Consider the following 27,653-nt stretch of genomic DNA (forward strand, 5'->3'; position numbering starts at 1 on the left):
CTCCAAGGAGGAGGGTCTGTCCTCTCCTTGCTTCACACTGCCCTGCCTTTGCTCACCGTGCCTGGTGGTTGGGGGGAAGGACAGGCTGTCACAAGACCATGGCCAAAAGCCACGGGGCACCATCAGTTCTGCATGGTTTACAGTCCTATGGACCACAGGAACCCACCTCCCTCCTCCTCCAATCCCGTGTCCTCCCTGGGTGCAGCCCACCAGCTGGCACAGGGTGGTTTGGCTGCTCGGGTCAGCTGGGAGACATGGTCATTGCTCAGGTCAAGCATCTTCTAACGTGGTGGGTTGCAACACCTTCATGCATCACCAGTCTCTATAGTGATAGGGCAAAGAACTCCCTGTTCTTCAGGCTGCCACTCCCCCACCCCCTGGTTTTGTCTCTGAGCCTTTATAAGCAGAGACACCACCAGTGCTCGGTCTCGGACAGCTTCTGTTCACACTGGTGTTGTCTCCATTCCTGCAAAGTCTGTCTTACTACCAGCTGCCAGCCATGAGAATCCTTTTCTTCCTCGTTGCTGTTCTCTTCTTCCTCTTCCAGGCTGCTCCAGGTAAGGCTGGAAATAGATGAGATCGAGGCTAAAAGGGTGCACGTGCAGAGAAGTTCATTAGATTCTAGTGCTGGGCACAGATACCACTGCCCTCTTGGAATCCCTGAATTTCATATTAAGTTCCCCTTCCCTGGTCATAGTCATAATCCTCAAGCTATTGAATCAAGGTCCTGGATAGTCATTCTGATAGTCTCTTTCTAATATCTTTCATTCCAAGTGACAAAATGACATGATGGGGGAAAAAAGAAGCTCCTCTGTATTGACCTTGGTGCCAGAGAATGTTTTGGAGCAGCTCATTTTGAGTGCCTTCATGAGGCATGTAGAGAACAACCAGGGGATCAGGCTCAGCCAGCATGGGTTTAGGAAAAGCAGGTCCTGCTTCACCAGCCTAATCTCCTCTATGACAATGTGTCCCATTTAATGGACTAGGTATCCACCTAGACTTTAGTAAAGCCTTGACACTGTTTGCCAGTATTGTACTGGAGAAACTGGCTGCTCATGGCTTGGACAGGCTCACTCTTCTCTGGGTTAAAAGCTGCCAGGGTGGCTGGTCCCAGAGAGTGGTGGAGAATGAGCTACCCAGCTGGGGCCAGTCACCAGCAGTGCTCCCAGGAGCTCAGTACTGGGGCTGATCCTGTTTAATATCTTTATCAATGTACCCCTCCGCAAATTTGCAGAGGACACCAAATTGGGTGGGAGTGTTGATCTGCTGGAGGGTAGGAATGCTCTGAAGAGGGGTCTGGACAGGTTGGTTCCATGGTCTGGGGCCAATGGTATGACAGTCAACAAGGCCAAGTGTCGAGTCCTGTGCTTGGGTCAGAACAACCCCTACAGCTCCAAGCAGAGGGGCTGGAAAGTTGGGAAAGGCCCTTGGGGTGCTGGTTGATAACAGCTGAACATGAGCCAGGTGTGCCCAGGTGGGCAAAAAGGCCAATTGCACCTGACCTGTACCAGCCAGAGTGTGGCAGCAGGACCAGGGCCGTGACTGTCCCTGTGCTGGCTTTGCTGAGGCACCTCCACTGCTGGGAGGAGTTTTGGGCCCCTGACACAAGAGACACATTGAGGGGCTGGAGCATGTCCAAGGAAGGGAATAGAGCTGGGGAAGGGGCTGGAGTTCCAAGAGTGGCTGGGGGAGCTGGGGGGGGCTGGAGAAAAGGAAGCTCAGGGGTGAACTTCTTGCTCTCCACGACTCCCTGACAGGTGAGGGGAGCTGGGCTGGGGTTGGGCTCTGGTCCCGGGGAGCAAGGGACAGGACAAGGGGAAATGGCCTCAAGTTGTGCCAGTGGAGGTTTAAATTGGATACTGGGGTCACTTTCTTCATGTAAAGAGTTGTCCAGCTCTGACACAGCTGCCCAGGACAATGGTGGAGTCCCCATCCCTGGAGGGATCAAAAAGGATTTAAAAGCTCTGTGGATGTAGCAGTTGGGAACATGGGTCAGTTGTGGACTTGGTGGTGCTGTGGGAACCGTTGGACTCGAAGATCTCAGAGGGCTTTTCTAACATAATTCTATTGATGCAGTTCTTAGACTGATACTTAAAATTCAACACTGAAATGTGAGAGCTTTCTGTTCTCACATTGGGACCCCCACCTCCTGAGTGTGCATTCTAGACCAGAAGACTCCCAGTGTTTCTGGGGAGAAAGTAGTTGTGGCTGTGGATCTTTGCCTGAACTCTGTATTGTCTGCGTGAATTTAGGTGGGTTTGGAGCATATACATCATTCCAGGCTGTTTGGGGGTCTTTAGAGCAGGTTAAACTACCTCAGTGATTTCTTTAGCTTGCAGTAATCTGAAATTTGTACCTACTTTTGTAGACCATCCAATGTCTGACTACTCGAAGAAGAAATGTAGGAACACTTACACCAAAACCAGGCATTTGTAGGAGCTTGAGACAAAACTCTACATGATTTGGGATTACTTTCTTGGGCTTTTCCTATTCTATGCATCACAAAGTGTCCCCAGCTAAAGAGCTTGTAGAATTCTAGTAGAGTCTCTGGGAAAGGGACACAAACTATTTTATATCTCTTCATAGATTGACACACAGAAAAGATCCATAACATTACAGGGTTTTTTTGATTTAAGGAATAAAGGGAACCAGAATATAATGATGGCTTTAAAATCAGCTGAGTGACATCAAAACCACATAATCCTTGAATAATAGGTTATTAAAAGAGAGGAATTGAGAACCACCAGGACAAAGTGACTGAAATAAACAGCAGCTAGTTCCTATAAACAGGTGGTAGAGCTAATTTAGAATAAAACTGGCATGCCTTTCAAACTGGAGATAAAGTCCAATTTGATGACAGGAAATCACCTACCACATCAGATAAATGTGACCTTGACCCTCCAATCCTCCACCTTGAGAAATGAACATGAATATGAATATGAACATGAATATGAATATGAACACGAATATGAATATGAATATGAACATTAATATGAATATGAATATGAACATGAATATGAACATGAACACTAATATGAATATGAATATGAATATGAGCATGAATATGAATATTAATATGAACATGAATACTAATATGAATATGAATATGAACATGAATATGAACATGAACATGAACATGAATATGAACATGAACATGAATATGAACATGAACACTAATATGAATATGAACATGAACATGAACATGAACATGAACATGAACATGAATATTCCCTTGGTTCCTTTCAGCTTACAGCCAGGAAACCTCTGACACCCTTGCATGCCGGCAAAGCCGGGGCTCCTGCTCCTTTGTGCCATGCTCTGCTCCTCTGGTCGACATCGGGACCTGCCGTGGTGGAAAGCTAAGATGCTGCAAATGGTAAGAGTCTGGAATCCCTCTAAAGAAATACTGCTGCACCAAAAGCAAATCAATTTATTGAGCTTTTCTCCGTTTGGCATCAGAGCCCCTTCTCCAGCCCCCTACACCCTCAGAAAATCACCTTTAATTGCCAGGGTTTGTGTCTGGCAGTAAAAAAGGCAGAGCCTTCTAGTGTTAAAATATTCCAGATTGTTCTCAACCAAAAAAGAGAATATTGACAAGAGTGACAGGACAAAGGGGAATGGATTCAATATAACAGAGATTAGGGTTAGGTTAGATATTAGGAAAACATTCTTCCCTGAGAGGCCATGGCACGGGTTGCTCAGAGAAGCTGTGACTGCCCCATCCCTGGAGATGTCCAAGGACAGGCTGGGCAGGGCTTGGAGCAACCTGGGATAGTGGAAGGTGTCCCTGCCCATGGGAGGGGGTTGGAATGATGTAAGCTTTAAGGTCCCTTCCAACCCCAACCATTCTGTGATTCTGTGAAGGGCAGAGAGGACATGGAGGGAAGGAAGGGAACAGTCACTTTCTCCAGTGTCACTCTTTATTTCAAAACTAGTTTTAGTCCTAAATCGTACCCTGGCAGGTACTGTGGGTCAGCAGCAGCCACAGCTAAATAGATGTAGTGTGTGCTGAGAGGTGGCAGCCACATCCTCTGTTTTACCTGGGTTGTCTTATGAGCAGAAAGAGAGGCCCAGATCACAAGGATCTCCAGTGGATCTTCACCCCATGAGTCCAGCAGTTTGAGGTGCCGAGATACAATTTTCTAGTTTGGTGGATGAGCTAAGCATCTGACTTTTCTTTGCAGGACACCCAGTTCCTAAAATTGGCACCTCACTGACCACTCAGACAAGAGCTCTGGACATCTGAGACATCTCCCATCTTTGACATCCATGGATCCTGTCCTCGGTACAACCCTGGGGAACCTTTCCCCTGGGGGACGAGTTCTTGTACTCCAATAAAGATCTTTGCAGCTTCAACTCTAATAAAAGCAAGTTCTTTGAAACCCCATAGCTGGTATTTGCTCATGTGTGTCAGGATGGCTTTTGTTGTTCTTACTGTCTGTAAAAATCAGACTGTAAATTAATTCTATTTAACTAAATTCAGCTAATTAAGTCCACATGTCATTAAGTCCTATTATGTCATCCTGTTCCCACTGCCATCCTAGCACAGGGCAGCAGGCTGGGGTTCAGAGACAGGCTCAGTCCTCTGCTCCTCTACAGGGCTCCATCTGCCAGCCCAATCTGAAATCCTGGGAATAGCAATGCAGGGAAATCCTGGGTTGGAAGAAGACAAACTGCTTTTCCCTGCACTCTTTTGTCTGGAGGCAGTGGGTGGTGTGTCCATCAGGCTGGAATCTCTGCACCAAGGTATAGACTTGTCCCTTCCTTACTCTCCCCATCCCTATCACCCCACAGTGCTAACGTAAAGGCCAAAAGGATTTGAGATCAAGGATGACTCAAAGATCCATGTTGTCCATGTCAGGAGCTGCTATGGATGGTTTCAGGGCTGCCACTGGTGCTGAACATGACCAGTTTGTGCCAGCTTCCAACAATCTTAGGCACAGGGTGTTTGGAGAATCATAGAATCATGGAATGGTTTGGACTGGAAGGGACTTTAAAGATCATCTTGTTCCACCCCCTGCCTTGGGCAGGGACACCCTCCCACTAGACTAGGCTGCTCAAAATCTCCTCCAACCTGACCTTGAAGTTATTCTTGACTGTTACTGGTCCATCTAATAATGAACAGGACCAAGCCATACTCCTGTCCATACCTGACTTTGGTTCCTTCTGCTATTTTTGAAAAAGTTTATCTCAAAGCACATCTCGCTGACCCCAGCTGAGATGGGAGACAGATCCTCCAGCAAGAACACACACCAAGACAATTCCTCACAGGTATGAGGATTGAACACAACTCTTCTGGAGTAAGTTTATTAAAATTTATTGAGATATGCAGACTATGAAATGTAAACCCTCAGCTGAGCATTCAGTGTCTTCTGGAGCCTTGTTCTTATTGTTGCTGACTCTAAAAGGAAATAAAATAAAGAATAGCTGTTGTGAGGGCCAAAGGAAGACCCTCCTCTGCATCCTCTCATGGGGACAGACTCTGCATCTTGGTGATCTCTCTGGAGTAGCTGTTGGTCAGCACAATCTAATTTTAATGGTAAAACATTCTTAAAAATTACAAATATTTCTCTTTTCTGGGTGGTTCAAGAATTGCTTTCAAGATCCTTCGGGTCATTAAGGCTGTTTGTGGAGCAGTTTGTTGTCTTTCTCTTGTTTGTGTTTTGGTGTGTTCATGTGTGTGTTAAATGCATATTCTCTGCTCAGAATTCCAGATTTTCCAATGGGGTGAAGCATCTCTCACCTTTCCAGAAGCTCTGCCTGGGCCATCTAGGATGTCAGTGACCACTAATCATACTGCAAACAAAAGGAAAGAGACTTTCAGCTTTTGTAATCCTGGAAAGGGTCTCAATAAAAAGCACAGAAGGGATTGAATGAGCACCAAGAACTGACATTCCTGGATCCAATTCTTCAGTGCTTCGATGGATATTCCCAGTCCTGCTACTGCTGAATTTTAATCATAAATTGTCTTTTATTTTACTTAATAATGAATTGACCTGTGTCTGTACTCGAAGTTTCCTACTCATCTTGGAATCTCTGGTATGGAAAGGAATTTCTGCTGCTTCTGCTTTGTTTTTAACATCTCTGCTATTAATATTGAACAAAGTAAGAGCCTCGAAAGATAAGGGTGCCTGCAGCATCTTACAACAACAAAAAAAGAAACAAAATGCAATATTAGAATCAGCAGAGGCAAACTGTAAATTTTTCCTCAGCTTCATATCAGAGTAAAGATGTAGGCTGAACTTTAAGATTCTAGTTGGAGTTCAAGAGAGAATAAAAAAGAATGAAAACAGAGAATCATAGAATGCTTTCAGCTGGAAGGGACCTTAAAACTCATCTCATTCCAACCTCCTGTCATGAGCAGCAACAGCTTCCACTAGATCAGGTTGCTCAAAACAATGAACAAATGTTTTGGTTTAGTGTAAAGAAAGGAAAAATATTAAACTGGAGCAAAGATCTTGCAGAACAACTTGACTTTCAGGATGTTCTTCTGGGACACCTGGCACACTTTTCATGGTGGAACATTCAGGTCTCCTATGAACCTGACCCAAGAGTCTCAGGTCTCCAGACAGTCTGCACATTGAAAGACAGTGGTACTCATCATGAGCAGCTTGACACAGCCAATGGAAACAGCAGGAAAAAAGGAGTTCATTTCTAGCTAATAATTTCTCTCTGCCAAAGAGATTTCACTGCGACCTCTCCCAGGAAGCACTTGAGCTACATCATTAGTGGTACTGAGGGAAGTAGTGAGGAAATCCTGAGGAAATCCTGTATCTGAGTGTACACTCTCTGCTCCATTGATGGAGGAGTTTTTCACCTAAGGAGCAGATTGGATATATGAAAATTAGTAATAAAAAATTACCACAAGAAATCCCTGGAAGTATTTAAGTCCAGGTTGGATGGGCTTAGAGCAACTTGGGAGAGTGGAAGGTCAACCCTCTTGCCTATGACAGAGGGGCTGGAACGAGCTGAGCTTTAAGGTCTCTCCCAGCCCACACCATTCAGTAATTCCATGGGTCATCACATCCATAACTCACCACAGTCCTACAGCAAGGGATCCCTTGCTGGCAGCGCCCGAAGGACCTTGTGTTGGGCGGAGGACAACGGCCAGTGGAACAAACCCCCCCCGCCTGTCTGCACTGCACCTCGTTATTAGGGGCACGCATGAAACCTGCACAAACAAGAATAAACAGCCCAGAGTCTTGACTTGCCTTCCCAAGAAGGCCAAGAACAATTCAGGTTATAACATGACAGCAATATTTTGGGCTGCCTTCAAGCTGGCAGATCCACAGCATTACATTCCCTTATTTTCCTGTCTGGAGGTTTCAGTGCATCCAATGGATCCAGCTGGTCATGGGTAAAGTGTGTCCAACATCCTGGAAGTATTAGTTGGTCTCAAGCAAAAGGGACTGAAACTATTTTTATTTCTATTTCTACTCAACAATTCTCCCTCTGCATTTCCTGACCTTTCAGGTAACTCTTACCTGAAGCACCTTGGAGCATTAAGAGGAGAACAGCAAAGAAGAGGGAAAAGATCTTCATGTCCAAAATTCAGGGCCACCAAATGCAACAGCTACCAAGTAAAAATCAGAAAGAAGTTATTCAATTAAACATTGAAATACCAGTTTTAAGGAAGGATGTATTTGAAAACATGTTACATAAGATAAAACAATTATTTATGGCTAGAAAATTTAAAAGAACTAGAATAATATTGGGATTTTCTTTCAGTCAACTTCAACAGTAGCCTACACCAGTGAAGTCCCCTGTATCTGAATCCTATACATTCTAAATGTTATAATTTTAAAAAATATGAGTAACTAATTAACTTCCTCCAAAATTAACTTCCTCCCTTCTCCCCATAACACCTGTAGAATGTGAGCCAGCTGAAAACCCTGAAGTGTCTCTCCACCATAATCCTGTTGCAAAGTCCATTACCTTTATTAAATAATACAAGCTTATACAATAATTAAGAATCCCCATTACTGACTATAATAATTGGTCAAATGTGCTACTGAAGTACCAAGCATGGTCTGTATCAGATGATTATGAGGATTTAATTAAGCTGCAAGATTATACATCTTGGGTGATGAATTCCTTTTTAGGCAAGCAGTGAATTTTATAAAAAAAATTATGTGGTTTTCTCCTCATTGGTTGAAACTGGTGTGGAAACTGCACTTTCAGCTCATCCAAGAGGACTTCAGGAGAGGGGCCGGTCTGTCCTACCTGGTTCCTCTCCAGGGGTGGCTTCACAAATTGATGTCTTGCCCCAAAACGACCATCTTTATATACTCCTGTTGATGACAGAGCTGCCAAAGACCAGCTGGCCAAGGACATGGACTTCTCACAGCAATTCCCAGCAGCTGAAATGTCACTTCCCAGCAGCCCATGAGGAATGGTGACCCCTCATGAACTCTCTCCACTTTCTGTCTCACGTAAGTTGGCTCTTCCAAAGAAGCACCTCATGCTGGTTTGTGTACAACACATCGATCCATCATTGGTGTTGAAAGAAGAGTCCTGGGACATGTACTGAATGTTGCTGGTTTGTATCCAGCAGGGACCTAATTCCACAGGACTGTCCCATGGCCATGTGCTGGATGTGACTGCAGAGAGGTTCTCCTTGAAGGCTGGAGATGCCTCAACAGTGCCTGAATATCTACATTAGGGAAGCTCAGTCCTTGGAATGACTGTCCTGTGTGGCAGCCAAGTGAGAACCCTCTGTGTTCACAGAATCATAGTGTGGTTTGGATGGGAATAGACATTAAAGTTCATCTTGTTCCAACTCCCTGGCATGGGCAGGGACACCTTCCATTACCCCAGGTTGCTCCAAGCTCCATGCAGCCTGGCCTTGGATACTTCCAGGGATGGGGCAGCCACAGCTTCTCTGGGCAGGCTGTGCCAGGACCTTACCACTCTCACACAGAATTTCTTCCTAATATCCCATCTAACCCTGCCCTCTGGCAGTGGGAAGAAATTCCCTCTTGTTATATCCCTTCAGGCCCTTGTCCAAAGTCTCTCTTCATCTCTCTTGGAGCCCCTTTGGGCACTGGAAGGGGCTCTCAGGTCTCCATGGATCCTTCTCTACTCCAGGGGAGCCCTCCCAGCTCTCCCAACCTTTCTCTAGAGCAGAGGGGCTCCAGCCCTTGGAGCATCTCCATGGCCTCTGCTGGACTTGCTCCAGCACCTCCATGTCATTCTCTGGGGACCCCAAGTGAGGTGTCCAAAGAGCAGAGTAGAGGGGAAGAATCCCTGCCCTTGACCTTCTGGTCACACTTTCATTCTCATGCATTTACCACATCTGTGTTCTGCTTATGCCAGAGGAAATAATTATTGTCCAAATAATTAAAGTTTCATGGAAGCACCCACACCCATACATCCACTTTCTACGTGGCCAAAGGAAACAACCTCCACAAAGCACGTTCTAGTCAAATATGTGTCCTTAGAGGATTTGACTTTGAGAAATTGATGGTAGCACCAGAACAACCCGAACCATGAAGGCACCCAGTGAGCCCAGAAAAAACTTGGGGTCTTTGATTGTGATCTTATTAAGAGTGTGGAAACAAGTCCATGTTTGTAGTCCAAAGATCATCCACCTACCCAGGTCACCTGCCTCCCAGAAGATGGCAATGAAGAGCTGGGGCTGAAATTCCCCTCCAGCACCCTTCCTCAGCCAGGAGCATGTAAATCATTCTGACAGAGGGTTTTATGGATTTTCTCCTTAATTATTCTGATGTGTTGTGATTCCCAGCACTGACATGTGAGTGAATGATGATTTCTGACAGTCCAACCCCACAGGCCTCCCTGTTTTCCAATCTGCTATGGGCAGATCTTGCTCTTAACATCATATCAAACTAACAGGGAAAGAGGCAGGTCCAGGGGGAGGGAGTGAAGGATTCCTTTTGCCTTGGAAGCAGGAGACAGACAAGGATGAGAGCCTGGGCATGTGGGCCATATTTACTGCTCTTGGAAACCATCAGTGTCTGTGTCACAGATGCCCCAAACCCTTTTTACTTATGCCCAAAATGTATGATAGGAAAAATCAAAACAGGTGCCTTAACCACCCAGAAAGAGACTGTTATCCTGTATTTTAATTGATGAAATGTGTACATGTGCTTTTTAATGGGCAGGAACATTTGTTTCCATTATTTGGATTTTGGTTTTGTTCCTCAAAAAAAAAACCAACAAAAATTTCAGTATTCAAGTGATGAACTGTGAAGTGGCAGAAATAGACACTGTGATATTGAAATGAATAAATGAGTTCTTTGAGGCAAAGAGCTCTGAGCTGAGCCTTTGGGGTCATCTTCTGAAAAGGACCTTGAAATAGGATAAAATTGCTCTTTTTTCCTGTTTTCTCACTTTGTGACTGTGCCACCTACCCCAAGTGGTAAAAAACAGATCCAATCTCAAATAGGAATCAGGATGGGAATAAGATATTCAATTAATTAATTGTATTTGTTGTTATACCCACAGTAAACTCGCTTTAAATATCTTAAATATTTTACTTAAATTGTTATTTTAATTACATCATTGACTCAAAATATTATTTTGGCTATCCAAGATTGCAAAAGTGATGCATTTCCCTAACCTGTTTCTTGGCAGTTAAACACATATAATTAAAGAATTAATATTGCAAATCAATTAATACTGTAATATTGTATCCTGAAAGGATTGTGACAGCTGAATCATTCAGTTCCCTTCTTTGTTGTATTGCAAAGGATACTGTTTGGGCCTCCAAAAATCACATCCTGCTTCTATAGAGGCAACATATACAGGCACACACACCACACTTGTATACCTGTATATGTGTATGTGTGCATATAATTTATACTATTCTAAGAAAAACAAAGACTGACTTTTCTAAACTGCTTTATCTTTTATCTTCACTGAAGAACATGCAAACAGAAAAGAATAATTCAAATAATCTATTCCACGATTTACTCAGGAATAGTCAGGGTAGTAATTTCCATAATTGTTTATTTAAAGTTAAACCTATTCTATCATGGTATTTCTTACTCTCCCCTTTCTCTATGGTCCTCCTACCACACCCACACTAACACAGATATATTTATATATAAAATGTTGTTAATATGAACCTGTGGAAGGACACTTCTAAATCTCAGCTGGCTTTTTGTCACTCAGCAGGCCACAGACTGTCCTCTGAGGGCATGCAGGTCTCAGTCCATTGCCCACACTTAGATAAGTGCTGCCTGAGATGTCCCTCTGTCCCATCCCTTCTCCCTGGCCTGGCGTCCTCTCTCCTGATGCTTGTCCACCAGCCCCAGGAGGAGATCTCAGCCAGCCCAGAGCACCACAAATTGCTGTAGGTGCTGGTGTGAAGGCCACTGGGTTAAATCCTGTGTGTCCCCATATCACCTCTGTCATGCCACATCTTACCTGTGACGATGGGATGTCACCAGACAACTTGAAGGATCCTTCACCTTCTCTCTGCCATCCTTCTCTTCCAGCGTCCTCTGTGCAAATGACAGGCAGGATGACAGACCTTTGGTACAATTGCCCAACTCTTGTCCTCACAGCACCTCCACAATTTGCAATAAAAGGCATGAAATCCATGTGGGAACAGCCCTTCTGTCCATCCAGTGGCCTTGGTCAGCTCCCTGGAAACCTGCCCAGGCCTGAGTTGGCCAAAACCTGCCTGGAAATCCAGTTTGCTTCCTGGTGTTTTGAGCAGAAAAGTAGAGTGAACTGCCCCTGCTCCTTCCAGGAGTCAGGGCTGGACTGCACATCTCCCACCACAGAAATTCCCAGCTCAGAAAAACACCAACAGGGGGTTTGCCAGCTGCTTCCAAAGCCACTGAAATACAAGGATAAAAGTGCTGCTTGGGGAACCAGAGAGCAGAAATTCAGCTGTGTCTCCAGAGCAGCAGCAACATTGATCTGTGCTTCACCCACTGCATTGCAAAGCCGTGATTTACCCCACATGGACCTTACCCAGCTGAGACCAAGCCCTGTATTTAGATAACCCAAAGGTGGACACCTGAGCTGCCTTTTCATTCAGGACACTCATAGCTATAAAGCTGACAGATGGTCTTGAGAGAGTTATTTCCAGCACTGGGATTTGTTAAAATCATTCACAAAGGGTCCTGTAGAGAGCACCATCCCGTTCTGGTCCCCTTCCTTACTCAATTTTGGCACATCTCATGGGCAGCAGAGTTTCTGGTCTTCCTGGCTTCTTGGTCCAGAAGAGCTATAAAGGACCACAGTAGCTGCCAGTAGAAGCTGAGGACACTGTCAGCAACACACAAAGGTTACACAGTGATTTTTATTACAGTAGGACATCACTTCAAGGTCACTGTTGTTGCCAAGGGCAAATTCAGGATTCCAGGACTTCATAGCAGTTTGAGGTTTCTTCTCTTCCTTTAGTCCAAGGTGGTTTTAAGCATTTTCAGGCATATGACCTAATTTAAGAGCAGCAGCAGCTCACACAAGTTCTGGAATGCTGCAATACTGAGCTGCCTTAAGCAGGAATAGTCCCAGAATCTTTTAAGAATCATAAGATCATCAAATGGTTTAGGTTAGAAGGGACTTTAAAGATCATCCTAAAGCAAGCCTATTTTTTTCTTTCATATAGACAGTCCATAACCAAGCAGTCCCTGGGCATTCCTGCTCCAACCCAACATCACCAGTACAGTTACTACTCACCAAACCTGGTGTCACTCAGCTCCCTTCTCCAGCATGACCCTATCCTGAAAATTACTCCTCCTGATACAATTTTCCTTCAAGTCCATGTTGCTTTTCAAGCCACACATCTATTATGAAGAGGACAAAATGTTATGAAGTGAAACAATGACCTTGCAGTGGCTGCAAATTCAAAGACAGAGCTGTGTGCCAAAGGCAGAATAATAATCCCTTTCTATGAGAGGGGTGACACCCTGGCACAGGTTGCCCAGAGAAGCTGTGGCTGCCCCATCCCTGGAAGTGTCCAAGGCCAGGTTGGACAAGACTTGGAGCAACCTGGGATAGAGGAAGGTGTCCCTGCCCATGCCAGGGAGGTAAAACTGGTTAGTCTTTAAGGTTGCTTCCAACCCAAACCATTGTAGGATTCCATGGAAAAGGAGCCTGCAGGAGCAAAAGGAGCAGTCATTGCAAGTCCCCAGGTATTTCCTGTAATCCTGTGGTCTAACGTATCTTACACAAACTTGGATGGGCTAAGATGGGTTGCACAAAGATCAGGGACTCTGTGGTGAAAGAAGGGCCATCCTTCTCACTGGAAGGAACTGACATAGAGCACAAATATGGCCAGAAAAGGCTTTTCTTCCATTGGCCCATGACTGTGCTGTCAGCAACCCCAAACCTTTATAGGCAGGTTTGGGGCAGGGGCATCCAGTGCAGAACAGACAGAGAGCAGCACTGATCCTCCACCTCCTGCACTGGTAACTCTGGCTCTGGAGAGGGCTCTCACCTCTTCATCTTTGTACACTTCTTTTCCTTTAGTTAATCTCAAGTCTAAGTCTCTGCTTTGATTAACCCCTTCCTTCCCATTACTCCAGTGAATGCATTTGCTCTCTGTGTGTTCTACAGGACCATGTGTTGGTTGCTTGCAGGGCTTGCAGGAGGACGCTGGGGCTGCTGATTTCCAAGAGCAAGGGAGATCTGGAAACCTTCCCCTAAGGCATCAGTGACAGAAATGTCTGGTTTCCTACAGAAACAGACCCAGTCAGCACAGCAGTTTAGTGCTGCATTCTGAGCCACAAATCTTGCCTATATGCCAGTAACAATTTGAGTTGTCACCTTCACTGATGTTGGAGAGATACAGACATCTCTTTTAAATTTTTCTAAGGACTGTGATTGGCTCAGTCTCTGAACACTTTGTGAACTACAGGAGGTTGAAGGGCAATAATATGTGGGTGTGTGTTGGTACCAGGGTAACCTGCTTGGTGTTGAACAGACTTGGGATATAATTTTTTCAGTGCAATAAAATCAGTATTTTTAAAAAACAACGATACCATAACATTGTAAAATCCCAGAATACTTCAGGTTCAAATGTAGTCTAGGAGTTTCTAAGCCAAATCCATGCTCAAAGTGATTCTAATTATGACAGTTTGCTTAGAGATGCATTCACTGAAATTGTTAATATCTCCAAGGATGCAGTTATCACTCTGTTCTTTGTCCAAATCCACTGGATTTTATGAGATTCTGACTTTGGTGTCTCAGGGTGTGTTTTAAGCTGTTCTTCATCATCCAGCCAGGAGGGGACTCTCCATTCAGTGTCTGATTTTGTGCTCTCTGCTCATTACAGGTAAGGAATTCACACTCCAGCTGTGACCATGAGGATCCTCTACCAGCTTCTGGTTGTCCTCTTCCTGATGCTCCAAGGGGCTGCAGGTAAGGAGTGAGGAGGTTAAAGAGAGGGGAATCAATCAGAAAAAAGAAAGAGAGAGCATTCACTTCTGTTTAGTTCCATGGTAAGTGACTCTTCTCTTTCTGCTGGGCAGGTCAGCCCTTCCTTCCAAGCCCAGGTGATGGTTGTGGGGTCCAAAATGGACGCTGCTTCCCAGGGATATGTCGCCGTCCGTACTACTGGATTGGAACGTGTCGGAATGGATACTCTTGCTGCAGAAGGTATGTGGAAGTGCCAGGATCACTGTGGGAATGACTGATAACCCCCTTATCTTTACCCCAGAGCAGCATTTTAGAGGCACAGCTCCTGCCACCATCCTGTCTCAGTTCTCCAGTGCCAGGCGTGGTGACATGGGGGGTCCTCGGGGGGTAATTCACATCCCATGGCAGCCTCTGCTGTGGTGCCATGAGACAGGGAGAACATCGAACATCACTGCAGAAAACTGGTAGGTGGGTAACCTGAGCCTCTCTTCTTCATCATGCAGGGGGTGGTGAATGTGAAGACTCCCTAGATTCCCTTTGGAAATCCTTTCTGCTTCTATCCAATGGCTTCTGAATCACCCATATCCCATTGCTCCTGGTGACGCCAGTTCCTGCTGCAATGAAAAGCTCTCACAATCTTCCCTTGAAGTGAAGCAAATATCAGCATAAATATGAACCAGGCAACACTGTGGAAACTATTTCTTTCTCCTCCTTTAATAAAATCAATTGTGGTGACATTCATGTTGTCGAAACTCAAGTGTATTTTTCAGGGAAGGAGGGGATAGTGCATAAAACTGCTCCCACCATGGGCAGTAACACACAGGTTGGTTGGTGGCTTTTACAGCTGGAAAATTCTCCACTTGCATTCTACTGCACTGTCAGGGAAAAGGGAGGTCATCCCATCCCCTGCTTCCCAATGGCCACATTCCTGGAACACTCCTTTGGGGACATTATACCTTTGTCAGGGATGAAACCTTTGCTTCTCTCTGATGATTTCATGTGTGCTTGTGTTACACATTCCAGTAGTATCCAGGTTGCTTTTTGAAGGTATTTACAGCATTTTTGACTGAGATGTCAGAGACAGAATCTCTGCTCTCTGTCTCTTTTTCCTTGCCCTCCTGGCCTAGCAGTGTAAATAAACCCAAGGTATCTCCAGATGCTTCTTTCAGAAGGCCTGGAGGCATCTGAGGGAAGAACCTTGTACAAGGGGATCATTTTGGATTACATCAGATCCCTTAGTGTGACACAAACCAGAAAAAAGTACAAGGAAGGAAAGAGAAAGAGATTAAGAGCCACATTTCCAAAATGTATGGATGTGCAACATGGCAATTTGGTGTTTATCTCCTCCTCAGAAGCAGTTGCTGAATATTCACAGAACAGGTGCCCAGTGGAATATGTTACCAAACTTAGAAGGTTTTGACTCCTATTGACTTGCTGGGTAGGTTTGGAGTGTCCAACATATGAGAACAAACCTCTGAAGGGGAAATGCTGCCTGTGTTGCAGACACAGCTCCCATTTATGCTGTTCAGCAGAATTAGTGCTCATGGCCTTTCAGCTTGCACAGGATGCTGTTCCACAATATCTCATGCAAAATTTCTGGGTTTCTTCTATTCTTACTGTTACATTCACCTTTTCTTTTTATCTCCTAACAGTCTTATTACAAATATCTATAGCTCAGCTAAAAATATGTAGAACAATTTCACTCCATTGCCTATAAAGGAAGGTATTTACCTTCAGGACACCTGAAGTTTGTTAAGATCACTCCTGCCATGTGTCTCTAGAAAATATAATTCAGCCTATAGAGATTCTTTGGGTTTTAGAAGCTTGAGGTTATATGGCCTGTGCCAAGGAGCTTTGATCACACACACGCCTGCCAGTCCCAGTGTGGTCCTTACACCAAGAGACTCGACTCTGCACTGGTACACCCACACCTTTAATTAGCTGTCAGCTCAAAAATAAGATGAAAGGCAGAATTGCTCATGCAGGTGTTAATCTCATCATTTCTCCCTGTTCACTCAAGATAACAACATATCCTTAAAGTCTTGAACTTGACTAAGGACATTTTGTGATCAGTTTGAAGTTTATGACTGTGTATCCCTCTGGTTTTGATTCACATGGTTTCTTCTTGCTGGTGACCAGTGACAGGACTTGAGGAAATGGCCTGAAGATGTGTCAGGGGAAGTTTAGGCTTGATCTCAGGAAAAGGTTCTTCCCTCAGAGGGTGATCAGGCACTGAAAAGGCTCCCCAGGACAGTGGTCACAGCCCCAAGGCTGCCAGAGCTCAAGGAGTGTTTGGACAATGCTCTCAGAGACAGGGTGGGATTTGTTGGGGTGTCTGTGCAGGGCCAGGAGTTGGAATGATGATCCTTGGCAGTACCTTCCAACTCAGGATATTCTATAATTTTATGCATAGGTCAAAACTTTGTCTGGATGTAGCACATCCCTTGCAAATCACTTATGACTGTAGAACATCTAAATATCCTCCTTCTGGTAGATCTACTTTGGCAGTGAAACTGCTCATAGCAGCTTTTTTAGCTACTCTCCTAGAGTCTGAATTTCTATAATAAACACTCTGTAGTGGCATCAAAGCATATCTTGATTTCCTCTGCACTGATTGTGTCTTATGCCTGGAATTTGGACTGGTACACATGATGGAGTCTAAGGGATGATGTTCCTGTGCCACTGAGGAGCAGTCTGAGGTTAACTCAGCCACCAAGCAGCACTGTTACTCCACCCAGCTCCCCTTTGGAGCACATCTGCCCTTGGCAGGCTGCCAGGGCTGAGCCTATTGCTGCATCTGAAATTCCATCCAAGCCCACATTCAGTGACTTCCAGGTGACTGGAGGATCATTGTCATGAACGAAGTGTCCTCTGGAGGCAAAGGATGGAAGAGCAGACATGTGTAGCAGCATCTTAAATAGTAGGAATACTACTAAAACTCATCCTTAATATTCAACTTTCTTTTTCCAAGGGAAAACTACTAAGAGCAGAGTTTGAGCTTCTCATTTTTCCTCCTAATTGCCTCACCCTCTGTGCTAGATATAAACTCCTAAGACAGAGATAAGATCCTCCTTCCTCTCTCATGAGTGATCTTGGCAAAATTGCCCAAACATCTTGATCTAAAAAGGGTGAAAGACAATTCTCCTCCTGCCAATTTGCAGCCTCATTGTGAGGACACTTCCCATAATGGTGGATCCCACCTGCATCAGGCAGAGCAGCTCTTTAGCACTGTATTATCACATAAAATGCTGACCCCATCCTAATGTTTCTCCCCCTACAAAGAGGACTGGGTGACCTGGACCTGAAATGGGTGAGGGAATGTCACATCCTTGGTGAACCCCAGCTTGGAGTGAAAACCTGCTCTGGAGACAGAGAGAAGTGTAGATGGATCCTGTGCTGAACTTCAATGAAACAAGAAAACAAAAGAAAAATGTTATTTAGAGAAAGAGAATGTCTCAGTGGAAAGTTTCCCTCTGCACTGAAAATAATGAGAAAGAAGATGGTAAAGAGAATTGCTTGCCAAAGTAGCAGTGGTACTACTGCAATCCTGGTGTAAACCAGTTCTACCAGAAAAAGGCAGTAGAGAAAAACACTGAGGCTGTGAAGAGCAAAATACTGATACATCCCTCCTGATGTATCATACAGTCTCTTTTCTCCTCCCAAGAACAGGAGCTTCAGTTGGAAATGGAAAGATTATCCACCCTAAGAGCCACAAACTAAAATGTTGCCAAGGCCTCCCTCACCCCTGTGAGATTTGGGCAACCAAAGATGTTCCATCCCTCCTCTTCTTTTTCCTTCCCTGTTTCCAGACAGAGGTATTTTAATGGCACCAGTGGGCCTGTGACCATGTAGAATTTATATTAAACAATGTCAAGGATGCTCAGGGTTAGAGCCAATCCCTTGCCATTACTTAAACATAGGACCTTGGACACAGTAAAAATTAACTCTGCACCTTTGCTTCCATGAGGAGTTGGGTTGAGTAACAGTAACAGTTGGTAGGCAAGATAACCACAAACACTTGGCCAGAGGTGAAGCAACTGCAACTTTTGCAATTTTATTCCCTTCTTTTTCAGCTTCATGGCCAGAAGTTCACAGACACACCAGAAATACAATTATCATTTTTCCTACCTCAAAACCAGTTCACTTATAAAAGTATGTAGAGAATAAAAAGCTATGTCAGGGTAGGCTTTTATGAGAGATAATTTGTAGATGTGTTTTCAATGCATTTATATCTGTTTGCACCCTTCTGTACACTTCTGTATGCCTGCACTCTAGGACAGGGCTCTGAGCAGCCTGTTCAAGTTGAAGATGTCCCTGGTTATTGTGAAAAGGTTGGATTACAAAACCTTTGAAAGGTCTCTTCTGACTGCAGCTGTTCTATGATTCTACTTAAGAACTTAATATCAAAGAATTGAAAAAATACATCACTAGTAACTAGCTGGTGGATCAGTCAGCAGTTAAAATAATTAAGTTTAATTTTGATATTGAATGTTCTGCAAGACGTGGTGCTGTTTGCAGAGGTCTTGGTCAATAAGATGCAACAGTCACCCAAATTAGCAAATACAACCTTATCTGTTATTAAGTACATTATAAGTCATATTAAAATAGTGCATGAGCAATATTTGGTTGTTGACTGAAGTGAGGTGTAAAGTAAAACATGATCTAAAAAACTATTTGATATCTTAAAGTCATAGAATGGCCTGGGTTTGAAGGGACCTTGATGGTCATTCAGTTCCACCCCCCTGCCATGGGCAGGGACACCTTCCACTATCCCAGGCTACTCCAAGCCCCATCCAACCTGACCCCAACCTTCCATGGATGGAGCAGCCACAGCTTCTCTGGGCAACCTGTGCCAGGGCCTCAGCATCCTCAAAGGGAAAAATTTCTTCCCAATATCTAACTTGGTGACATCCTACCTGACTGCAGCCCAGGGGCTCCCAGCACAGGAAGGACATTGACCTGTTGGAGCCACCTCAGAGGGGTGGAGCAGCTCTGCTAGGAGCAAAGGGTGAGAGAGTTGGGATTGTTCATTCTGGAGAAGAGAAAACTTTGGGGTGTCCGAAATTCAGCCTTTCACTGCCTGAAGGGACCAACAAGAAAGATGGAGAGAGACGATTTCCCCCTTGCCCTGATGTGACAGGACAAGTGGGAATGGGTTCATGCTGACAGAGGGCAAGTTTAGGTTAAATATTGCAAAAAAATTATTTTCTGTGTGAGTGGGGAGTCCCTGGCACGGGTTGCCCAAGAAGCTGTGGCTGCCCCATCCCTGGAAGTGTCCAAGGCCAGGCTGAACCTGGGATTGTGGACGGTGTCCCTGCCCACAGCAGGGGGTTTGGAACAAGATGGTCTTTAAGGTCCCTTCCAAGCCAACCCATTCTGTGATTCTGCACTTATGGAACAGAAAATAAACCCACTTGGAGTGCAGAGGAACATGCAGATGCTTTGCAGTGCAGTGGATTGTGTTGCTCCTAAGCAGGGACAGTTCAACGTGTGTCCCAAGATGTTTGACACATACCATGGTGGGTTAACGTGTCTTGCACAAACTGGAGTGTCACAAGAAGTATTGCAGGAATAACCTGGGATCTTCCAGGAGAAATGTTTCAACAGGTTGAGTGAGAAACCCTGTTTTGTCATTGGGCAGTGAAAGCAGTTTGTTTCTGTTTGAATTACACGCCACTGAAAAAAAAAGCTGTAAGTTTTCCATTGGCTCAATGTACAGCTGAGGGAGAGAAAGCAGTTTGCAGTCCCTTTTGGAAACACCTTATAAAAGAGGATCTCAGCCCCACAGTCAAGGACCTCTGCAGGGAAGGGACCAAGAGCAGATCTTGTTTGGCTTCTGGGCTCACCTGATACCTGGTAACATCTCAGTCCTTTTCAGTCTTTCTTTCAATGTTCACCTTCTCTATTTCCTCAAGAATCCAAACCCAAAACAAACCCCAAACCTTTGCATCACTAACTTTAATTTGTATGCTATTTAAAAAGGGTCAATCTAGATTTTCTTAAAATTGGACAGCTTGAATAAGTAGCTCAAATATGTACAAATACCCAGGACACCTTGATAAAAATATTCTGCTAACTAATGTGTAGAAAAACCATCTGGCTGTATGAGGTTACTTTAGAGAGGTCTGTGGTCCAAGGAAATTGGTGGCCTCTTCAATAGAACTCTATCTCTGTGTGTGTGTGTGTATATATATATATATATATATATATATATATATATATATATGTGTGTGTGTGTGTGTGTGTGTGTGTATAAACTGCTTATTTTCCATGAAATATAAATAATATTTGAATATTAAATATATTATGAATAATTATACAATACTTACATAACATGCAAAAGGTTTCCTATTATATCTCTATTTATACTATATAATATGTAATACATAATATGTTCAATCTCTGTCTCTATGTTAAGAACTTTATTTCCTTTCCAGAATTGTTAGCTTTGTCTACTTGTTTCTCCTGATAATTTCCACTACATAGAAACTTGTCTAATCTTATTAATTTCAAAGCTGTTTTGAGCCACCCCCTACCATTCCATTTCAGAAATATGACATTTCAGCACGACCTCCTTGTTAAGAGAATGTAATTTGTGACAGATCCAAACATTCCCTAATGCCAAGAAATACAACATTAACTGCCACTTCTGTATCCATAAGTTCCCTTCTAGGCTGTCTCATCCTAGTTTGCTGATATTGGTTTAAGTGATTAACTCTTTCAATTAAGGCATCATATTTGCTTTTCAAATTGTATCCAATGGGAACTGATCTGGTGGTACATTTCCATTCTAGAACTGTTGCCTGTAGACTAAGACCAGAGATTTTAAAGAAATTGATTTCTGCTGCTATTTCTTGATAAATTTTAACATTACAAAATTAACTACTTTTTTTTCCCCTGAACTTTATAAGTTTGCCTTTTATAATCATCTCATTTTTCTTAATGTTGTTTATTTATTAGATAAAACATTTAACTAAAAATAAACTTATTAGTACAACCCTGGAAGTGCTCAAGGTCAGGTTGGACTGGGCTTGGAGCAACCTGGAATAGTGGGAGGTGTCCCTGCCCACAGCAGGGAGTAGAACTGGATGATCTTTAAGGTCCCTTCCAACCCAAACCATTCTGGGGTTCTGTGATTCTATTTTGGCTGAGGACTATTTAAAAATGTGAGTAATGAAACTATAAAGTAGATAAATGATCACATGTCCCACAATCAGAACAATCATTATGTCCTGTGGGTCATACTGGTTATTTTTGAAAGCTTGAAGAAAATAGGCCATAGAAATGCTATTTTATTAGCACATGGTTTATACAGTTCAGGAGATTGCAGGCCCCAAGGACTGTCTGCCAAACATCTTTCTTGCTCCTTTTTCCTTCACAGGGGAAATCTACAATCATGAAGATCCTTTACCTGCTCTTTTCCCTTCTCTTCTTGACACTCCAGGTTTCTCCAGGTAAGATGGGAAAGAGATAATGGAAAGGGACTTTTGTGCACCTGAAGTAACATTTTGAACCACACTTTAACCACTCCAGGTTACAATTACTGGAATCCAATAGGAATTAATCAAACAACTCAGTGCTAAAAATTCTTTCAAAGGTGGAGAAATTATGACTTCTGAGGAAAAGTGGTGTGTCACTACTGGTGTCTCCCAGAAAAGGTTATGCTGAGTGTTCTAGTGCTAGAAACCTGACATGGTGTGTGTGGTGACCATGATCCTTGAACAGCACCACCCTCAGCAGTGCTGTGTGGATGAAAATAAGACTTGACCAACAATTTTTGGACAGGAGCTGGTATTAAAACCTCTGGATCCATGACTCTTTCCCATAAGGTAAAGGACAATGGGTCAGGAGATCTGATTCCTTCTCCACTTAGATGCACTGTCAGCTGAGGATCCCACTGCCAGAAGGTGCAGACCTGCTTTAGACCTCACCTCTTATATGTGACCAAACCTGGGCCACTTAAGCCAAGTTGGTGGCAAAGGCAGCTCAAGGGATGGGAAACCCTTTGACTGCATTGCCCTGCCCTGCAGAGTGAGAGGGAAGGAAATATTTTGTTATTTTTGCAGGTCTGTCTTCGCCCCGGCGGGAAATGTTCCTGTGTAGAAAAGGAACCTGTCACTTTGGAAGGTGCCCTGTCCATCTGGTCAGAGTTGGAAGTTGCTTCGGGTTCCGCTCCTGCTGCAAGTGGTGAGTCTGACATTCCCCAAGGCTCACTGTGAGCAGACAGTTCCTATTCCTGTGTCCTAAAGGCCGAGGTGTTACTGAATATTTAAATTAGATATGAGGGGAAAAGCTATTATGGCATGAGGGCAGCCAAGTGTTACCTGTTTCCTCAAGTGTTGCTTGTTGTCCTGGGTGTGTTTGGACAAAGCTCTCAGGCACAGGGTGGGATTATTGGGGTGTCCTGTGGGGGGCCTGGAGTTGGACTGATGATCCTGGTGGATCTCTTCCAGCTCAGGATGTTCTATGATTCCATGAACTAAAGTAGGTTGAGCTCCACAGTGCTCTTTCTCCTGAGATGTGCACCATGCTCAGCCCCAGCAAGAAGGATTAAATGCCATCAGAGATGTGACTTTGTGCTCTCTCAGTTGTTTGATCTCCCTCCAGCTCCTGTGCCAGAGTGAACTATCAGGGTTTGGTGTTTGCAGAACTGAATTGTGTTGGTGAGCACAGGTCTCTGAGTGTTCTGAGTGCAAAAAGGCCAACACTGTTGTAAATAGAGTTTTCACATGAAAACCAGCCCTCTGTTTTCACTCTGGAATGATTGCATTCACTCCAATATCAACTCTCTGCTTTTCCTAAGGCAACAGAGAAACGTTTCTTACTCACAGGGATGAGTGCACAGGGCTGTCCCAGTGTGACTGCACATGATATTATGTGTTTTGGAAAACACTTATACTCAAGAGGAAACTACTCATGGACTGAGAGTAAGTAGGAAGTGAGTATAAGCAGAAAGAAAATATGATATTTTTTTCTTTGTGCAGGCCATGGGAAGTAAACAACATTGATGAACCAAACTTTGAAGAGCAATGAAAATTTATTCCAAACCTAGGAATTTGCTTGGAATCTCCTTCCTGCTAAAACCACTGGAACCTGCTGCAAAGCCTCACACACTTTCCAATTTCAATGGAAGAAGCATTATGATGTAGAGTAAATCCAAATGTATTCTGCATTGCTTTCCCTCCTTCTAAATAAATTGTTATTACTTGGCATTTATGTCACTGAAACAAGAGTGTCTGCTGCATGGTCTGAGAGCATCATCCCACCTAGGTCGGACACACAAACCCCAGAGGACCAGAATTCACAGTGCCAACTGCTCCTGAACTGGAGTTTTTCTGAGCCACAGAGCTGTCCAGGGCTGGACAGACATGGACTGAAGACCTTAACCTACAAAGCCAAGAGATAGGCTGGCTGGAATAACTCAGCTTCCCTTTCTGGGACTGTGTTCAAATGCCAAAATCCTTTTATTTTTTCCTTACTGTGCAGAAATCTTTCCTTGGGAAAACAGAAATAGTTTAAGACCTCACTCCCCACCCTGGAGCCCTGGGCTACCCCATCTTATTCTTGTACACTTTAAGGCTCCTTGGCAGAGGCCCTGCTGGGAGCTGTGCTGCTCCATGTCCCATCACACCACATGGCAGGGAGGGACTCCCTTGCCCTCATGAGCACTTGGGATAATCCCATGGGCAACTCAAGGAGACCTTTGTGGACCTCAGAGGGAAACAGATCTCCCAGGGTGAACTCTCCAGCTCTCCTTCAAGGGAATATCACAAAGAGGTCCCATGGTCAAATGGGCCACCCTGCAGGGTGTGACCAGGGGGTCCTCCCCTCTCCACCCCCCTGGACACAACCTGAGGTTAGACTGGGTGCCAGACCTCACCCTCCCTGCAAAAGGCCTACTGACCATAATGCACCTGTGGGTAAACATGTGTGTGTGTCCATGAATGTGTGTTCCTAAAATGTGGTACTGGTTGTGCTGGTAAAAATTTCTCTGTCCAAGGAAGCCACCACAGCCAATTACAGATTTCCATCTGGGTATGCAGCATTGGCAGAGAATCCAGGCTTCTCTTCCTTGGCATTTGCTTCCATTCTGTTTCACTGGATGACTTAATCCAGCTCTCAGTCTCTATGAAGATGCCTCTAAATTGGCCATTTATCCAAACCACGACACATCATCAAGGAAATGTTTCAGTGGGGGTGGTGAGGCCCTGGCAAAAGTTGCCCAGAGAAGCTGTGACTGACCTATCCCTACCCCTGAAAGTGTTCAAGGCCAAGCTGGATAGGGCTTGGAGCAACCTGGGATAGTGGAAGATCTACCTGTTCATGGCAAGGAGGGTTGAACTACATGGTGTTAAAGTTCCCTCCAACCCAAACTATTCTGAGATGATTCTATGAAGTAAGGACACAATCCCTCTGGGACTGGGCTGGTGCTGGTGCACCAGCACTTACCATCTCCATCCCAAAGATTTTCCAGTGAGCCCCCACAGCCCCTGTGCTGCTGTGCTGGGGGTGTCACAAGAAGTGTTGCAGGAGGATAACGGTGACAATTGCAACAGCCCCAGAGGGCACCTCAGCCTCTGCCACTGCCACAGGGAGGGATGAGGGGCAGCCCCAGCACCCCCACACACATGGGCCACTCCCTGGTTGGCCAAGGGGAGCTGTGTCAGCAGGAACAAGTGCATGTCCCACCCTCTGGCAGTGGTGCAAACCCAGGGTGTTTTGGGCAAAGTGATACTCCCCAGTCGTGACACTTCTGTGTGCAAGTGACTCCAGGTCGGATTTGTACATCCCGTTGCTGCCTGTGTGCTCTGCACCAACTCCTTCCTCAAGTAAGTGACTGTGGAGTTTCTTCCAGGACACCAAGAGAGTTCTCTGCCCTCTGACTCATTCCTGGGTTGGTGGTGCACAGAACACTGTCGGCAAGTGTGAGGCTGTGGAGTGTCTTTGCTGGGAATCCTGGGAATGGTCTGCAGTTGGGGATTGGCACTGCCAAGATGAGCTGGGAGGATTTTCCTGAGCCCAGGGAAGCAGAGGTGATTGGGCAGGGTGTTTTGGGCAGACACCTATGGGCTGGCTGAAGTGATGGAGAGCCCTTGCTAAGCCTTGGTGTGGCATGGTATCTCCAGGCATGCTCAATTCCCTGAATTGCAGAATGCAGATCCTTTCCTTTCCATAGTCTGACTATGGGTGTGGCATTGAGCTTTGGCAACATCATCTCCTGATTTACAAACCTTCTCTGGTCTAAGATTAGATTAAGGAGTAGGAGAAATGAAAGAGGAATTTAACACCTTCAGAAATTCCTGGAAATTAGGAACTTTTGAGAAATTAGAGAATATATATGCAATTTATTAATTAAGAACTTATCTGATAGATGAAAGCTGAAAGATTAGAGTCCTTTAGTTCTATAACTTGCAATGGCAATTTTATATTTACTTCTAAATTTCACTGGCTGTTGTTTGGATTGAATTGGCAACAGCAGGCCCCAGGTCTGCAGTCTGTGCTCTGAGGATGGTCTTTGGAAGACCTTTGAAAAAAAATAATGGAAAAGCATCATCTTAGGAGAAAGATAAAGGAAACATCATCTGGTGTGGATGGAGGCAGCCCCTCTGAAGTTTGGGGAACACCAGTGCCCATGATCCTGCACCCTCTGGGGTCCTCCACATCCTCATTGCCTTGGTGTCCCCTCTGCAGCCCTGTGAAGAGCCAGGAGAGGTGGATCAGCCATGAAGATCCTGTCCCTGCTCTTCCCCTTGCTCCTCCTGTTGGTCCAGGGTGCTGCAGGTGAGAGGTGAAGTGCAGAGCTGGGGGGAGGTCTGGGCCCCCATCACTGGGGTTTTTCATGTCCAGGGAAGTGACCAATTTTGTTGGAGGGATGAAAAAGTCAGGGAGGCTTGAGGAGAAAGGTGTTTCTCAAGTGACCTTCCAAGAGGACACAGACATGGGAATGGAGACAGCTCCTGGAAAGAGAAGCCTGGCTTCTCCTGAGGATCAGGAAGGGGGTTGGTTTCAGGCTTCAGCCTGCACCCAGATGTTCCTGTTTAGCTGCCTCTGGATGGTCTCTTGCCTCATACAGGGATGGGAGAGAGCCCCAGGGGTGTTTGGATTGGTGGGTTACCTGGGGCACAAAGCTATTCCTTCTCACCTTGTGCTGCTTCAGCTGAGTGTCCCAAAACCTTCTTATCCCATGCAAGGCCTGGGCAAGGACCTTCCATCAGAGGTCACACCAATCGTGGCACAGCTGGGAGAGGGACATGAGATGTGAGGAGTCCCCTGCTTTCCAACTGTGCTGGTCCAGGCAGAGTTGGGAATGCAGCTGGGGAGCCAGCATGGCTCTTCCTCAATCTCATGCTGGTCCTTCCTGCTCTCAGCTCTTGTGTGCACTCAGCTTAGGCACAAAGGGTCCTTCTAGATAGGACATGTTGCTATTGAAGATGAGTCTGTGGGGAGATTTGAGCTGAGCCCATCTATTGGCCTGAAAGGCACAGAGAGTGTCAGCCTTTCTGCAAACACTCACTACTCTCCTAGATGAGCCCTGTGTCAAGAAGGATTTGGTGCTGCTGGTGGGTGAGAGGCTGGACATGCCCTGGCCATGTGCACTGGGAGCCACAAACCCCTCATGCCCTGGGCTCATCCCACAGCATGGGCAGCAGCAGAGGTGGGAATTCTGCCCCTCTGCCCTGCTCTGGTGAGACCCCAACTGCAGGACTGCCTCCAGCTCTAGGGTCCCCAGGACAGGAAGGACATGGACCTGTTGGATTGACTCCAGGAAAGGCCACCAAGATAGATAGAGGGATGGATCATCTCTCCTATGAGGAAAGGCTGAGAGTATTGGGATTGTTCAGCCTGGAGAAGAGAAGGCTTTGGAGTGACCAATTGTGGTCTGAAGGGAGCCTACAAGCAAAGTGGAGAGGGACTATTTACAAGAGCATGGAATGACAGGACAAGGAGGAATGGCTTCAAACTGGAGGAGTTAGAGTAGATATTAGGAAAAAATTCTTCTGTGTGAGAATGGTTAGGCACAGGCACAGGCACAGGCACAGGCACAGGCACAGGCACAGGCACAGGTTGCCCAGAGTAGCTGTGGATACCACATCCCTGGAAATGTTGAAGGCCAGGTTGGATGGGGCTTGGAGTAATCTGGAAGAGTTGAAGGAGTCCCTGTCCTGGGTGGGGGGGACTGGAAGTAAATGACCTCCAAGATCCCTTCCAACTCAAACCATTCTGCGATCGTGCAATTCTGTGACTGTTGTTTTAATTGCTCTCTGTGTGTCTTTCCCCATGGAAACAGGAAACCCACTAAAGTGCAAAGAAATTGG

The 27,653-nt window shown here is 45.1% G+C and overlaps 3 protein-coding genes and 1 long non-coding RNA gene across 5 annotated transcripts; 3 read left to right on the forward strand and 1 right to left on the reverse strand.

Moving 5' to 3' along the window:
- The first annotated feature begins 415 nt into the window (after window positions 1-415).
- On the forward strand, window positions 416-4,387 carry LOC139668558 (gallinacin-9). Of its 2 annotated transcripts, XM_071548166.1 has the most exons (3): window positions 416-557; window positions 3,247-3,376; window positions 4,185-4,387. In XM_071548166.1, the coding sequence occupies exons 1-3, from the start codon at window positions 500-502 to the stop codon at window positions 4,198-4,200; spliced, it is 204 nt and encodes a 67-aa protein (XP_071404267.1). In that variant the 5' UTR covers window positions 416-499; the 3' UTR covers window positions 4,201-4,387. The 2 variants fall into 2 exon arrangements, with proteins under 2 accessions (XP_071404267.1, XP_071404268.1); XM_071548167.1 differs by lacking the exon at window positions 4,185-4,387 and having other exon boundaries at window positions 3,247-3,380.
- A 914-nt stretch (window positions 4,388-5,301) lies between these two features.
- On the reverse strand, window positions 5,302-7,574 carry LOC139668559 (uncharacterized). Its single transcript, XR_011697093.1, has 3 exons — window positions 7,485-7,574; window positions 5,744-5,796; window positions 5,302-5,401 (listed from the first exon to the last, which is right to left on the reverse strand). It is a non-coding gene; the product is annotated as an uncharacterized lncRNA (long non-coding RNA).
- Window positions 7,575-13,287: 5,713 nt separating this feature from the next.
- On the forward strand, window positions 13,288-15,065 carry LOC139668216 (gallinacin-7-like). Its single transcript, XM_071547740.1, has 4 exons — window positions 13,288-13,388; window positions 14,255-14,340; window positions 14,451-14,577; window positions 14,841-15,065. Exons 2-4 carry the CDS (start codon window positions 14,283-14,285, stop codon window positions 14,848-14,850), a joined length of 195 nt encoding a protein of 64 aa, XP_071403841.1. The 5' UTR covers window positions 13,288-13,388; window positions 14,255-14,282; the 3' UTR covers window positions 14,851-15,065.
- A 4,985-nt stretch (window positions 15,066-20,050) lies between these two features.
- Window positions 20,051-23,547, forward strand: LOC139668217 (antimicrobial peptide THP2). Its single transcript, XM_071547741.1, has 4 exons — window positions 20,051-20,193; window positions 21,719-21,791; window positions 22,404-22,524; window positions 23,322-23,547. The coding sequence occupies exons 2-4, from the start codon at window positions 21,734-21,736 to the stop codon at window positions 23,368-23,370; spliced, it is 228 nt and encodes a 75-aa protein (XP_071403842.1). The 5' UTR covers window positions 20,051-20,193; window positions 21,719-21,733; the 3' UTR covers window positions 23,371-23,547.
- Window positions 23,548-27,653: the final 4,106 nt, after the last annotated feature.

Source organism: Pithys albifrons, chromosome 2, assembly GCF_047495875.1.
Source record: "Pithys albifrons albifrons isolate INPA30051 chromosome 2, PitAlb_v1, whole genome shotgun sequence".
Taxonomy (NCBI): domain Eukaryota; kingdom Metazoa; phylum Chordata; class Aves; order Passeriformes; family Thamnophilidae; genus Pithys; species Pithys albifrons.